Raw genomic sequence first — 14,610 nt, forward strand, 5'->3', positions numbered from 1 at the left:
TTGTTCTTGTTCTTGTTCTTCGTATTCTGAGTTTATGATTGGATCTGTTGGGGCGTAGGACTACCGTCACGGTGGGTTTACAAGGTTGTTCGTAAGCCATAAGCGTTGCGAGTAATGAGCTGATAAGAGGGGGGAAAGGGGAAGGGGCCGAAGGAGCTGGGCTCAATGAAATATTTATAGGTTTGGGTGAGGCAGAGCCTGAAGAGTCATCGTTCTTCTTTGTTTGCATCGATTTTGACGGCTTTGCAAGTCCTCGTGGTGGTGTTGAACTGAGGCTTGTCGTGGCTTTGATGTATATAGGAGATCTCCGGCACTCAGCGCCGGGAGCGATAAAGCCTCTTTTCAAGGTGGATCGAGGACAAAGATATTGTATGAATCAGCTGGTTAAAACAAGAGTATCTTTAGTATCTTTTATTAGTTGTTACTGATGGAATTACCTTCATTCAGAGTATGAAAACAGCGACGACAGGGTCACTCGTGCTTTGCATAGGTGCTGGCCATGTGTGAAGGTGTGGAGGTGAGAAGGTGTGAGAGAGAGAGAGGGCTTCTTTGTTCGACTCCCGACTCCACCCACAACAATGCCATTGTTCATTGTCCACGCTCCGCCTGGCCCATCGACGCCAAAGCATCTTTTATCAGCGCCTGTGTGCTTCGCCGCACCAAGTGAACCCCGAAGGAGTTGATCGTATTTTTCCAGCCAGACCAGCGCGCCCGGTTGAAAGCCTTGGGCTCTTCAGCCTCCGGCTCATCCACTTGGTCCCCGGCCACGCAGGTGTCCCACATGCGCTTCCCCGCCAGGGCGAACCAGAAGCACGCGGCGCGGACCGCCTCTTCCTCCAGCGCGTTGACGTCGGCGTTCTCGCACGCGCGGGCGCACAGCCGAAGTCCCAACCGGGAGAAGTCCATGCGATGGCCGAGCCGCGGGCTGGCGTTCGTCAGCTGGGCGATAAAGCAGTTGCGATTCTCCCACTCCTGCACCTCCTGCGGCGGATAGTCTCGACAGTGATCACCGCAGGGCGTGCGGTTCTCCATCCCCGTACACCGGCAAGTGGGGAATCCCTTGAACACGTCCAGTGGGGCGAAAGTGTACCGGTGGTTGATGTATTCGCGGAGGCAGGGGAGATCGGTCCACATCCGGTCGGCGAACGCCACTCTCACGATGCCGTCGCGCCCGGCTGAGTCGTGCACCGTCGTCCGTTGCAGCCGCACGACCAGGTCCAGCAGCTTGGTCTGCTCGTCGGGAGGGAGGAGATAGGCGAGCTCGCACAGCGACTGCATCGTGTGGAATGCATGCTGCTGGTTGAGCCGGTTTCGCACGTAGGGCCGGTGGGAATTCCGCCCCTGCTGGAACTGGCTGTTGCGCTCCTGCAGGAGTTCCTGGATGGCCTCCGCCGCGGTCTTGTCGGGGTTGTTGACCAGCGCGTGGATGATCCAGAACTCCCGGCGTTGCGTGAGCCGCCTTCCAAACCCGTACTCCCGGATTCGACCTGCCATGATTCCGTCCATGATACCAGTCGTAGCAGAGGTTGTGATTGGAGACACAGTAGGGGTGGGGGGTTACCTTATGAGGATGATGGACTAAATTGTCGCAGCGGTGGGTGGCTTATATAGATGTCTCCATCCTCAATATCATCTATGCTGAGTAGACAAACTCAACAAAGGGGATGGTCTGTCTTTGTTGCTTGCACTCGATAGGAGAAAATCGTCACTCTGTCATGGAGTACTTCTCTCAGAGATCGCTAGACAAAAGGCATGCCACGTGAATCATACCTACCTAAGATCATTGTACGGTGGAGACTTAGCCATTTAGGTGCAACCAGACCAACCATGGGTGGGGCTGATGTCCACTGTTGGACGCAGAATAAGGGATACTGCTTGTTTCTGGGACTGGAAATGAGTGGGACGAGGAGCAGCAACGATACGATAGCATGTGGGGTTGCTACTGTGCACTGCGTATTGTATCACATTTTTCAATGCTTGATCGACTATTTCTGCAACTAGCCACGGAGAAAGCACATTGCCTGCTGCGTAGCCCCTTCCAGGCTCCAAACACGTGAGATCCAGACACGATCTCTTAGCTCTGTGCTCACGCTCCACTGCGGGCTCGTCAGAATGGGACCCAGCATGACAGGCTGCAGCCTTGGAGCGACTAAAAGACAACGTGGAACAACCCTCAAAGCGATCAACAATATATTGCTTTAGCGTGGTTACTGGATTAATCCACAGAGCTCCTGATGACGCACGGTCCTGGTTGCGGTTATGGCCTATGCTCCATTCTGACTGTTAGTGAACGTCAGCCATAGTCCGAGTGACACCCATATTGGATTAGTTGCGGTGTCTTTATCAAGTACCAGTTATTATCTTGCAGGAATCATGAGACGATTCCATTGATCGACTTTGAGCCTTGGTCGATGTGACGGGACGAGCTTTCAGGCACAAGGGCTGAGACGGATAAACACTTGTGTGAGCTGGCCAATGCCTTGGGTACTGTATATGTGATATTCAGACAGAATAACCCCTTTCCAATGTGTGAGTGCGTCTATCACTTGGAATCATGAGTCTGGAGTCTGGAGCCTCTAAGAGAGAAACTGAAACTACCTCCATACCTAAATGGTGAAACTCCCAAGTGAAAAGGCCTTGTGGTGTCAACGTAAATCAAGAGTTACAACCTTAACCCTCACCTAGAAAACCAGATTGCGAACTAACTCCTATAAAATTTACACGACGTCGAAGGTATCAAAAGTGCAATGAATAAGTGCATTTTCACAACCATAAGTTGTGGAGGATGGTTTTTTCACTGTGGCCATGAGTTTTTGTAACTCTCCGAGCCGTATCTAGATAGTGCCTTTCAGAAAGCCCGTAGAACAAGTATAGTCTACCTGTTGAGCAGAAATTTTGCCATATATATCATGTGACATGTTAGGTACAATAGTTTACAGCCAGATCTGCTTTCCTATGCGTTAGTGCTTCCAAGAGTGGAGCACAGAGAATTGTCACGGAGAGTATCTGCACTTCAAGGTAAGTAGCAGTAAGTAGGAGGAGAGGCGAAATTTGCCCAGTTTGGGTGAACCTTTCTACTAGTACAACTAAACCATGGGGCACTTGAGAAAACCCATGAGAAGTGAGATGGTGCAAAGCATAAGTAACTTGGGAGAGCTGTTCATAGAACACGGTTCAGGATGCAATCAACATCAGTACAGAGTAGTTTAGTTGATTTTCACATTGAGGCAGTTCGCTCTTGCCAACCGAACTCATCCGATCCGGGCCAGCGGAATGACCACTCATTCTGTTGAGTCTGTCTTGAACACTCCCGGTACAGAGCCATGATACTTAGTACTGTACATCTCGGAGCACAGAAGAGCGGATCGGGCACTCTACTTGGGGTGAGTCTACACTAGTGACTTTTCTTTTTTTTTCTTTTTCTTTTTTCTTTTTTTTTCCCTTTTTTCTTTCTTTCTCTTTGTTTTTTCGTTGGTAAACCTATTACCACTTGTCGCGAGCACGGAGGCCTCGAAGCTCTGATAGCCACGGTCGCGATCATCAAATGGTGATTCGAAGGGAGGCGTCACCTCCCAGCCAGCCGGCGATATCCGGAGTGCATCCAGAATTGCAGATGCAGCTCGAGGACCGAGCGACAGGGTGATCTGCAGTCAGGATTTCAGGACAGCTCCCGCACTAGTCGAAGAAAAGGGCAGGAGGGTTGTAGATCGATAGCTCCTAGCTCCATGATTGGCCTACGACAGCAGCTGAGGAAGAAAGATCGGAAAAGCAAAAGCATCTTTCAGCTCCACAGCTCCCCCAGCGATTGTGCAGCACTGCAGCACTGCAGCTCCTCAGCAATCCCAGCGTCCCAAACTGCGGTACAACTTGGGCCGTCTCGCCTAAAGCCTGGTGGGGTGAGATCTTTCGACTGGGGCCAGGCTCATCTAGCAGGTAAATGAGACTTTTTTCACCTATCCTGGACAGTTCTCCACTTACGATGTTGACCGATGGCAGACAGTGATGGGCAAAATGACAGCTTGCAATCCATGTTTTGTCATCGAAAGGACGGGCCGATGCCGAAACGTACCAGATTTCATTACTAGCTCCAGATACAATGAACAGCGGTGAACACTGAGAACCTTCGATTGTGGATACTAACCGAGACGAAAAAAAAAAATAAAAAGAGAAGAAGAAGGAAAAATGAGTGTGCTTCGGCATTCAGTGTCTTCCGAAAGATAAAGCCCAACCTAGAATTGATTCTAGAGCTACGGATCGCTCATACGCACTCCTCCTGTATCTATGAGGACTGGGGGGAAGGTAAATATTTCCGAGCAAACCGCGCGAACCCCACCGAAGATCTTCTTGGCCGCCCTCCGATCTTTTCAGCCGTGGAAGATGATTTCCGATTCAATTGACGATACCGTCATCGTACCGGAGTCGATCGTCCCTGTGTATTGCACGGTACTTTCCTTGCCCCGCATGTGTCTCCAGGCTCCACGAGGAATTTATGGCGATGGTAGGGAGTAATGCAGACATGTTACAATGCAATAGGACTTTCATTTCATGATTTCATAAAATTGAGATTTAGAAAGAGTTGATTTCCCTGGCTTCAAACATATGGCTGGTAAATGTACTTCAGAATTCTCAGGTGCCAGGGGCTCCGGTCGGAGTGATGCGACCCTTGGCGTAGATAAGATGCTCACCACCGGCGTAAGGGTAGGCAGTATTGACGAGCTGGTAGATATGATCCCATTTGATCATAGCATGGCAGACCTAATTGCATTGGGTGGTTAGCACACTGAGATAAGCCTGGATGCTTGATGGTTTTAGGGCTACTTACTCCCTTCTCAGGCTCACCGCCGAAGCTCCTCCATCCCACTCCCAAGCAACGTGAATTCAAGGCACATTCTTCGGCACATTCCAGAACCGATTGGCGATACCACCAAATCTCTTCAACTGCCCCGTTGGTGCGGACGTTACATTTGACCTGGAAATCCACACCCCCAAGGGTAAACTGGCGTTGAGAACAGGTGCCATCGCAGAGACTCATCCAGCTGTTGCTGCGACACTTCTCATCGACCGACAGCCACTGACCACCACCCGTGCCACTCCCCACCGACGAGGCCTTTTCCTCCAACTCCTTGATCTTCTGCTGGAGGCCTGCCTTTTCGGCGTCACACTGGGACTTAGTCTGCTGCAGCTGGTCTTCTCCCTGCTTGCGGATCTCGTCCTTCTCCTTCTCACATTGAGAGGCGGCGGCGTCTTTCTCGGACTTGCATTGCGATCGAGCATCATCCACCAACTTCTGAAGCTGATCCTTCTCCGTGGCACACTGAGCTTTGGCGTTGGCAAGAGCGCTGTCTTTATCGGCCTGACACTGCTGCAGCTTGCTATCACCCTGCTGGCGGATTTCATCCTTCTCTTTCTGGCACTGAGAGCTGGCAGCCTCCTTGTCAGCCTGGCACTGCTGTAGTTTGCTGTCGCCCTGCTGGCGAATTTCATCCTTTTCTTTCTGGCACTGAGAGCTGGCGGCCTCCTTCTCAGACTTGCACTGCGCTTCGCCTTCCTGTCGAAGCTGCTCCTTCTCGGTCGCACATTGTTGGTTGGCGCCTGCGAGCGCTGCGGCCTTGTCGGCCTCGCATTGCTCCGCGCTAGCGGTGGCGCCGTTGGTGAGTTCGGCCTTTTCATTTTCGCACTTGGCTTTCTCCTCCCCACGAATCTGCTCTTGCTCAGTCGTGCACTGCTCCAGTGCCGCGGTCTTGTCCGCCTCACATTCGCTTGCCGCAGTAGCGGCCTGCTCTTTGAGTTGGGTCTTCTCGGCTTCGCATTTGGCCTTGGCCTCGGTGAGAGCGCTGGCCTTGTTGCTCTCACACTCCTTCTTCTGTTGCTCCTTCTCCGAGGCACATTGCGCAGCGGCCGTTTCCTTGGCCGCGTCGATGAATTCCTTACAATCCTCCTCCGGATCGGGATCCTCAGGGGTCTCCGCCGACTTGGTCAGGACCATCCAGTCCTTTGCCGGCGAGTAAGGGGCATAGTCGGTGTTTCCGCTGCCGAGCACGAAGCATTTCTTCCCAGCGCTGTGCCAGGAGGCTCCAGGACAGTCCGGACTCGAACAGAGCTGGGCGCAGTCCTTGGCACTGTTCACCTGTCGGTGCTGCGTGCCCGCGCCACTTTTGCCGGTCAAATACTGACCGCAGGTGAACTCGAAGGCCGAATCACCTACGGTCCCTTTTCCGGAGCCTTGGCTGTCAGGACAGCAGAGTTGGTAGTTGGCAGCCCCGACCGTGTTAGAGGATAGACATTTGGAGTTGGAGCCGCTGCTGGCCACCGTAGTGGCTAGCAAGGTGGCAAAAAGGGCAGCTTGAAAAAGCATATCACCGTCGCTCTTTCTGCAGATTGAAAGAGCACAGGTATGGAGTTGAACTTAGAGAAAAGAAAGATAAGTTGGTTGTGGTAGGTGGGTAGGGTGTTCAGTGATCACTTTATAGGTATTGAGAAGACCATGTCATAGGCTGTGGAAGCCTGCACGTAATTTCCACAAAAGCAAGGCTTTTTCAATTCAACTTGACCTAAGATCCCATGGGTCTTCCTCTACCATTTACCACCCCGAAGGGCTGATAGCAGACCCCCGTCACATCCATACGACCATCAACAATACACGGACTCCTACAGTACGTAGGTGTACTTCGGATGCTGATCCCTTGGAGATCTCCACAGCTGCTGCACGTCTCACGGAGCAATGACCAAATTCGTCAGCTCAGATTAACCGAGGCGATCGATGCGCGCGGCGCATCTCGGGGGGTTTGACAGTCAAGCTAGTCTAATCAATCACGATTCACTAATGAGGGTTTTGGCTAGCGCTAAGGCAGGTTCGCTCCGCCCCGGCTTCGATTGAGGCCCCACTTCATTGCATTCAATACCATCAATACCCTCAATACCATCAGTATCATGAATACCCTGCAAACACCCAAACCTGAGCTGCAGAAATCGAGCGAGCACATCTGATTTAGCGTCCATCGTGTCGGGACTTTTCTTCCTCCATGCTCGCCCTTCGCTGTCGATCACAGATCACATACTGACGTCCCGTCCCCACTCTGCCCTTTCCTCGAGAATGCTACTTCAAGCGGAGCTGACTTTAGTTCACCACTTCAGCTGAGCCCACAGCTAGCCACTGCTCTTTTGGAATTGGACTAGTTGATCGGGTAGGATCTCATCGCTTTCACGCAGAGACAGATACATACACCGCCAGCTCCCCATTCCCAGAACCGAAGTGATCGGCATCTGATCCACTTGACTGAGTGGCTAAAGCTGAAGTGAAGCGGAAATGCACATACGATCAGTATTGGAACATGATCACCAGGCGCGGAGAAGCCAAAGAGAACCGGCCGTCGCTGCGAGAAGAATCATGGTATAAATACCCTCACTTCCCGGGGCTTCCTGCCTTTCATCATCCTCACCATCTCTTCTCTTCCTCTTCAACTTTCTTTCCCACTCCAGCCACGCATCATGGCTAAGTTGGGGTCCTTGTTGGCTGTTCTGGTGGCCCTGAGCGCTGCCCAGGTTCAGGCCAAGCTGCCCGGCAAAACCAAGTACACCTTGGATGACATCCGTCCTTTGCAGGACCCTGCCTCTGGCTTGGTCAAGTGTTGTCCTGAGGGAACCGAGTTCGATGGCAAGAACTGTGTCTTGGGTGTTCCCAACTGTCCGGAGAACTTTGTTCGCAAGGGCGACAAGTGTGTGTCGACCATCAAGCCCATCTGTCCCGACGGCAGCGACTACAACGGCAGCATTTGTATCTCGACCGAGTTCCCTGTCTGTCCTCCTCCCACCGTGCTGAAGGGCAAGACCTGTGTGACTGGCCCCCCAACCTGTCCCTCTGGGCAAGAGTACAACGGCAAAGTCTGTCAATCCACCCAGATTCCCGGCTGCCCGGAGAATTACAAGTTCAATGGCAAGTCTTGCGTCAGCACCAAGCAGCCCGAATGTCCTCACGGCATGATCACCTGCGGCGGCAACTGCATCAGCGTTGAGCCCCCCGTCTGTCCCCCCGACACCGAGTTCCACGACAACTTCAAGAACTGCGTCTCGACTATCCGCCCTACTTGCGAAGACGGTACTGTCCTCAGCAAGGATGGCGTCTGTGTCGACGAGACCGGTCCGTCCTGCCCCCCCGACAACACCTTCAACCCCACCACTGGCAAGTGCGTCACCTCCGAGAAGCCTGCCTGTCCTCCCGGCAGCGCGCTCGACTCGCTGAGCAAGAAGTGTGTCATGACCGAAGAAGCCACCTGCCCCCCCGGCAGCGACCTCTCCGCCGATTTCGCCTCCGGCACAGCCCGCTGCTGTCCCTCCGGGATGATTTGGGACGGCGAGGTCTGTGTCTTCGACATCGACGAGACCGGCAAGTGCCCCCCCGGCACGACCAAGGTTGGCCAGCACTGCCAGAAGCAGCCCGTGCGCATCCCGCAATGCCCCCCCGGCTCCAAGCTGGAGCGCAGCCGCTGTGTCAGCATCGAGCAGCCCGAATGTCCTCCCGGTCACGTCCTCGAGGGCGGCGTCTGCACCTCGACCGAGCAGCCCGCCTGCCCCCCCGGCCTGACCCTCACCGGTAGCGTGTGTATCTCCACCGAGGAACCCAACTGCCTGCCCGGCACCCGCCTCGAGGGCACCATCTGCGTCAGCATCGAGCAGCCCGCCTGCGAGGACGGCTTCACCTTCGACGGCGAGAACTGCGTGTCCGAGCAGCTGCACCCTATCTGCCCGGAGGAGGGCAGCACCTTCGACGGCGAGGAGTGCGTGACGCCGCACTTCCCCTCGTGCCCCGAGGACACGGTCTTTGACGGCGCCCGCTGCGTGGCCACCAGCACCCCCTCGTGTCCGGCGGGCAGCGTCCCCAACGGCTCCGGCGACTGCGTTACCACCAGCGTGCCCAAGTGCCCCTCGGGCTCCACCCTGACCGCCACCGGCGGCTGCATCGTCGGCGTGCCCACGTGCCCCAAGGGCACCCTCTTCGACGGTAAGCAGTGCGTCTCGCGCAAGAACCCGACCTGCCCCCCCGACCACAAGTGGGTGAACGGCAAGTGCATCAGCACCGTGCCCCTAGAGTGCAACGAGCCCGGCTACCACCTCGTCGACGGCGAGTGCGTCTCCGAGAACCGGCCCGAGTGCCCGGCCGGCACCATCTTCGACGGCACCACCTGCGTCGGCACCGAGCCCGTCTGTGACGATGGCCTGGTCTTCGACGGCGAGGAGTGCGCCCACCCCCTCGAGCCCGAGTGTCCCCCCGACATGCGCTTCAACGGCCGCAAGTGTGTCGCCGAGAAGCCGCCCAACTGCTTGCCCGGCACCGTCTTCGTCCCGGAGTCCAAGTTGTGTGTTGCCATCTCCCCGCCCGCCTGCCCCCCCGGCCAGGTCTTCAACGGCAAGCAGTGCGCCCTCGAGAGCGGCGACTGTCTGAACTTCGAGTACTGCCCCCCGACCGGCTTCGGGGAGCCCGGATGCCCCGACGGTGCGCTCTATGATCGTCACACCGGCATGTGTGCCGACTGGTTGTATTAGTTGAGGGTGTTTGACGTGTGATGCATGGTGTATGTGGTAGGGATTTTGGGATTGGTGTTGTAATTTGATGTCTTGTTTAATGTGCAATTTGAAGGTCTCTGCATTTATGCTGCTGGCAAATCAAGTAAAACGTAGAATCGCGTGTCTGTAGGGCTGTATCTCGGGCCCAAGTGCCGCGCTGTTGGTGGGAGAGCTTTCGGAGAGCGAAACCAAAGTGGTGGATTCATGACCTTGCCGCGTAAAGCAAGCTAAGTACAGTGGATGGTTTGCTACAGTTCATGTGCTTGACGTCTTTTATTCAGCTATCAAATTGACCTTGATAATTCCTTCATTAAGAGAGCCATCATTCAAGTTCCGGAGACACGCAAAATACTGCCCACATTATCTCTGCGAATAAACAATGGGCAAAAGGCCCTAAATCTGAGAGTCGAGTCTAGCGAGTGCTGAAGAAAGACTTAGGGCTGGACGGTGATGATGATGTAAATCCAGTTCCAACGAGGAACTCGCTTTACCGGTAGGTCGATAGCGTACCGTGCTTTTTCCGGTCGGTTCTTTGGGCACCGACAACGCAATCCCTTAGAGGTGGTTCAATAGTAGTGTAATCAAAAGAAGCACACTGGACAGAACTCATGAGGCCAACATGCGAGGTACGGTACATACGGTACATACTGTTTATCGGTAACAGATCGACGGGACTAAGTATAGCGCATTGAAAAAATCCTGATCTGCATTCTCTGCCAGTCAGACAATCAACTGACACGAGCACCAAGATCCAATGGTCTGTCTAGTCGAGTGACGGGTAGAATCTAGAGCGTGCTCATGATGTCAATGCGGTTGACGAAGTTTCTCGCTTCCTTGATGGAACAAACGCAGCGGTCCAACCCGTTTTCAGACAGCAACATATGCAATCCTCTTGAGGAGATTTGTGTGACAAGTACATCCATAGCTATATATTATCCAGAAAGAAGTATTCAGTCATGGCGTGTGAAAACGGCCCGATCGGCATCCATCGGGATCGAAAATTGCCGCAACGCTCCAACAAAACCACTCTCGCGGCACGCAATAGTCACCACCACCAACTCAAAAGAAATCGAGCGATCTAGAATTCATTTCTCAATCTGGGCAGAGGTGCACTCTCGCGTCCATGGGACGGTCTTGCTCTTGAAGACGTCATCAATGGCCGGCCAAATACTCCGGTGGGGCAGCGGGCGGGAACCCTGTCACAGTCACGCTTATCTGGGCGGCAGCCCGCTCTTCAGACACGTGAAGAATCCCTGGTTACGGGTATCTGTGATCTTGGGTCCGGTCGGGAATGCTGTTCCGCGATGAAGGCTATTAGGAATTGAGTTCCGGATCGATGGGGAGTTGTTGGTGGTGACGTATTGAGCCACTCCAGGTGAGAATCTGCCGTATGCGAAACCCTAAGCTAAATGTACTATATCCACCTACCTATACGGTACCAGCTTATACTATACCCTTTTGAGCAGATTGATTATTTGCCTTCCTTGACTAAATCGAACTCAATTAAGACACGCATACAGATCAATCCTCACCAATAGCGCCCACCTCCCTCGCAATTTCCACCAACCCCCCAAGCACCTCCTTCTCCGCGGCGCTGAAACTCCCGACATGATCCGCCGCCAAACAGCAGACGTTATTCTGCTGCAGCTTCCACGCGCCCACGGCCGTCGCCTCCGACGGTTCCGTGATGAACGCCTCGAACGCCGTCGGCTGCTGGCGCGGGTCGTCCGAGTACTTGTTCGGGAGCAACCACCCGTTGAACCACAGCGGGCGGCCGTCGGTCCCCAGGTGCAGCAGCTGCGGTGCGCAGATGCTGAACTGGGGGTCTTCTGGGTTCCCACTCCTTGAATCCCCCTCAGCTGCATCCACCGTCTCATTGTCAGCTGCTGCCCGCGCGCGGTTCACCTTCGCCGTGCCCATGACCGCCGCGTCGCCCTCATGGAACGCGTAATCCGTATCCCCGACCAGCTCCCAGCCCAGCCAGAAGGTTTCTTTGTCTCCTGTGTATTCGTTAGTCAAGCCCATCACCAATGCGTAGTAGTATCCTCTTCCTCCCACGAAATAAAAAGGGAAAACAAACCGTAAACCATATCATAGACGCCGACCTTGCCGTTCGCCTTATCGCCATCGCGATCCGGCCCATTCAGCCGCGTCACCAGCAGCAACGCCACAAAATGCCGCCACTTGTCGACGACCACCACGCCGGACTCCTGCATGTGGATGCTCTGGCCCGTCCACATGCGGCTGCGGCGCACCGCCCGCGACAACGGCGCCGGCAGCACCTGCCGCAGCCACGCGCGCTTCTCCCCAGGCATGAGCAGTCGGTCCTTGAAGAAGAGGGCCCCCGTCTCAACGTAACCCGGGTCCTTAAAGAGGTCCGCTGGATTGGTGATGAAGAGTGCGTCCGCGTCAATGAAGATCGCTTCGCGGAAGCTGGAGAGCAGAATGGCAAAGGGTTTGGCGGCCCAGCCGCGCAGCGTCCAGCCTTCGTCCTGCACCATTGGTGACAGGTCGCGCGTGATCACGCCGGGGATGGCTTCGAGGGCGTCGCGGGCGTCTTCGCCGAGGTCGTCGTCGCCGAGGTACATGATTTCGACCGGAAGCGTGCAGCCTTGTTGCCGAAGGGATTGTAGGGAGGTGAGTACGTAGGGCGCTTGTTTGTCGCCAGCGGTCAGGACGAGGCCTCTCCCGCCGCTGTGGAATTGCGTGTGTAGGGTGGTGTGTGAGGGGAAGTATGGGGTTGTCCAGTCGAAGAGACGTGTGGAGAGCTGAGTGTAGAAGATTCGGAGGGTCTCATAGCTGTGCATTAGGGTGGGGTTGTCGGTTCGGAGGTCGTGGGCAATGGAGGGGTAATTCTGGAGGAGCTGAAGGATGTCATCGCGGGTGAGGGGCCCTGTGGCCGTTGGGACGAGGTGTACGGCTTCCCAGGCGTCGAGAAGGGAGCGGAAGGCCCGGGCCCGCAAGCCGAGCTCGTGAAGTTTAGCTTCGCCGGTGCTGGTGATGGGGCTGACGAGGCCTTGCGCCTGGGATGCGTTGGGAAGGAGGGAGAGGAGGTGGGAAAGGTTCTTGGTGAAATTGGTGCGGTCGAAGTTGGGGAGGACGTTGCTGGGGGGAGGTGAGTTGTGTAGGGCTAGTGGACTTTGAGAGTGGGTGTCTGTGATTATAGCGCTTGGGTCTTCTCGTTTATAGAGAGGAGGCCCACAGAGCCCTGCATGGTGGTACTCGATGGTGAGCAGGGTTGCTTTGAAGCAGTATCCTACGAGAAGAACGAGGAGCAGCGCCCTCGACAGGATCGACGCCCGTCGGGTCTGATTTGGGAAATGCGAGACGGTAAACATTGAACTGAGATTGTGCGGCCGTGAGTAGGATTGATGATGAAACACAGGTTGATTATGGGACAAGATTCTTATAGCACATATCTCAGAGTTGGTCTAGCGTCGAGAGCAAATGCCCATGTCTAGAATGTGGTCTTGACGTCGAAGGCTTTCGTATGGATTTAGAACCGCGTGCTCTTCAAACCCTCATACCGGTCTAGAACGTTGCGCGAATTTAAGCCTCAAGAAAAAGCAAACCGGAACCAGACGGCCATTCTTATCTGCCTTGGATAGAGTGAAGTGCCGGAATTAAAATTGCTAAGGTGTGGTGCGATCCAGTGTGCAGATATGGTTCCTAGAGCTCGGGTCAACTCTGAAGCTGGGAGCTGAACTCTGTTAGAATGGTATTCCAACCAAACTTCATGATGGAGCCTAGAACACTTGTACAGGATTAAGCTCTAGTGTTCGGTGCTTGAAAGGAAGTCAATTGATCTTGCCACTGACCCTGACAAACTCAGTGCATTTCTGTACCGCTCACTCAAAGATGTCCAGAACAAAGAGAACAGGAGACAGATTTCAAAAAGCAACCCCAGCAAGTAAACTTCATACGAGAAGGAGGTATGTGAGGTCACCACTTGAGTCACCACTTGGATCAGTCATTTTGATGCCTCTGTAGAAACATGCTGCATCGTCTATATAAGAGTCCCTCACCAGAACTTCATCTTTCTGCTTGAGACAACAATCAAGTTCATGATAGCATTCCTCCAAGTCCTATCAAGATGAAAGTCTACTTCAAGTTGATGCTCAGCTTTGCTGTGCTGAACCTCCTTTCCACACTTGTTGCTGCCGGCCCAGGAGGATGGATACCAAGATCCCGCTACAAGAAGCCTGCCCTCTTCCAACGACAAAACCCTTTGCCAACGGGGGTAGATCCCACAAATGCCAAGTTCTATATCGGCCAGCAATACTACGGGACAAGTGTAACACTGTCAATTTCGGGTTCTAACCTTATTGTCAGTTACCCACAAACTCTAGATTACACATACAATGAGGTGCATGTATGGATTGGTACAGGCACCCCCCCCGGTTCTGGACCTGGCCAGTACCCCTACACCAACTCGAATGGGTTCTGTACGTTGAATGGTGCCACTGCTAGTTGCACTATTCCTATCTCGAGTATCACCACCAGCAATCCATGCGACAAGGAGTTCAGTATTGTGACCCATGCGGGACTTGTCTCGCCGACTCGTCCATCGGAGACCGGGACTGCCGGTGAGCTGACTGGGTATAGAAGCTGGTGGAAATGGTTCAAATTTACATTTAAATGCTCTTCAACAACTACCACTACTAGTACTACAACTACTACAGCACCAACCACAACAACTAGTAGTACAACAACTACTACAGCACCAACCACAACAACTAGTAGTACAACAACTACTACAGCACCAACCACAACAACTAGTAGTACAACAACTACTACAGCACCAACCACAACAACTAGTAGTACAACAACTACTACAGCACCAACCACAACAACTAGTAGTACAACTACTACTACAGCACCAACCACAACCACTAGTAGTACAACAACTACTGAGGAGGCGACAACTACCACCACCACTACTACAGAAGAGCCCGACAACCACTACCACCACTACTACAGAAGAGCCGACAACCACTACCACCACTACTACAGAAGAGCCGACAACCACTGCCACCACTACTACAGAAG

At 53.9% G+C, this 14,610-nt stretch overlaps 4 protein-coding genes across 4 annotated transcripts; 1 reads left to right on the forward strand and 3 right to left on the reverse strand.

Annotated features, from left to right (window-relative positions):
• Positions 1–588: 588 nt before the first annotated feature.
• Positions 589–1,494, reverse strand: ASPACDRAFT_61816 (DUF3632 domain-containing protein; the record flags this gene model as incomplete). Its single annotated transcript, XM_020203705.1, has 1 exon — positions 589–1,494. The coding sequence occupies one exon, from the start codon at positions 1,492–1,494 to the stop codon at positions 589–591; it is 906 nt and encodes a 301-aa protein (XP_020054631.1).
• A 3,132-nt stretch (positions 1,495–4,626) lies between these two features.
• ASPACDRAFT_61817 (uncharacterized protein) lies at positions 4,627–6,355 on the reverse strand (the record flags this gene model as incomplete). Its single annotated transcript, XM_020203706.1, has 2 exons — positions 4,627–4,755; positions 4,823–6,355. The coding sequence occupies 2 exons, from the start codon at positions 6,353–6,355 to the stop codon at positions 4,627–4,629; spliced, it is 1,662 nt and encodes a 553-aa protein (XP_020054632.1).
• Positions 6,356–7,476: 1,121 nt separating this feature from the next.
• On the forward strand, positions 7,477–9,640 carry ASPACDRAFT_1881793 (cell wall cysteine-rich protein). Its single transcript, XM_020198255.1, has one exon. It carries the CDS (start codon positions 7,489–7,491, stop codon positions 9,538–9,540), a length of 2,052 nt encoding a protein of 683 aa, XP_020054633.1. The 5' UTR covers positions 7,477–7,488; the 3' UTR covers positions 9,541–9,640.
• Positions 9,641–11,082: 1,442 nt separating this feature from the next.
• ASPACDRAFT_31197 (alpha-mannosyltransferase) lies at positions 11,083–12,899 on the reverse strand (the record flags this gene model as incomplete). The annotated part of the gene is made up of 2 exons (XM_020199793.1): positions 11,083–11,561; positions 11,642–12,899. 2 exons carry the CDS (start codon positions 12,897–12,899, stop codon positions 11,083–11,085), a joined length of 1,737 nt encoding a protein of 578 aa, XP_020054634.1.
• Between the last annotated feature and the right edge of the window lie 1,711 nt (positions 12,900–14,610).

The sequence above is a fragment of the Aspergillus aculeatus genome (genome assembly GCF_001890905.1).
Source record: "Aspergillus aculeatus ATCC 16872 unplaced genomic scaffold ASPACscaffold_11, whole genome shotgun sequence".
In the NCBI taxonomy this organism is placed as follows: domain Eukaryota; kingdom Fungi; phylum Ascomycota; class Eurotiomycetes; order Eurotiales; family Aspergillaceae; genus Aspergillus; species Aspergillus aculeatus.

Excerpts from the sequence above, each read along its gene's own strand:
- ASPACDRAFT_1881793 (XM_020198255.1), top strand. The coding sequence starts at position 7,489 with ATGGCTAAGTTGGGGTCCTTGTTGGCTGTTCTGGTGGCCCTGAGCGCT.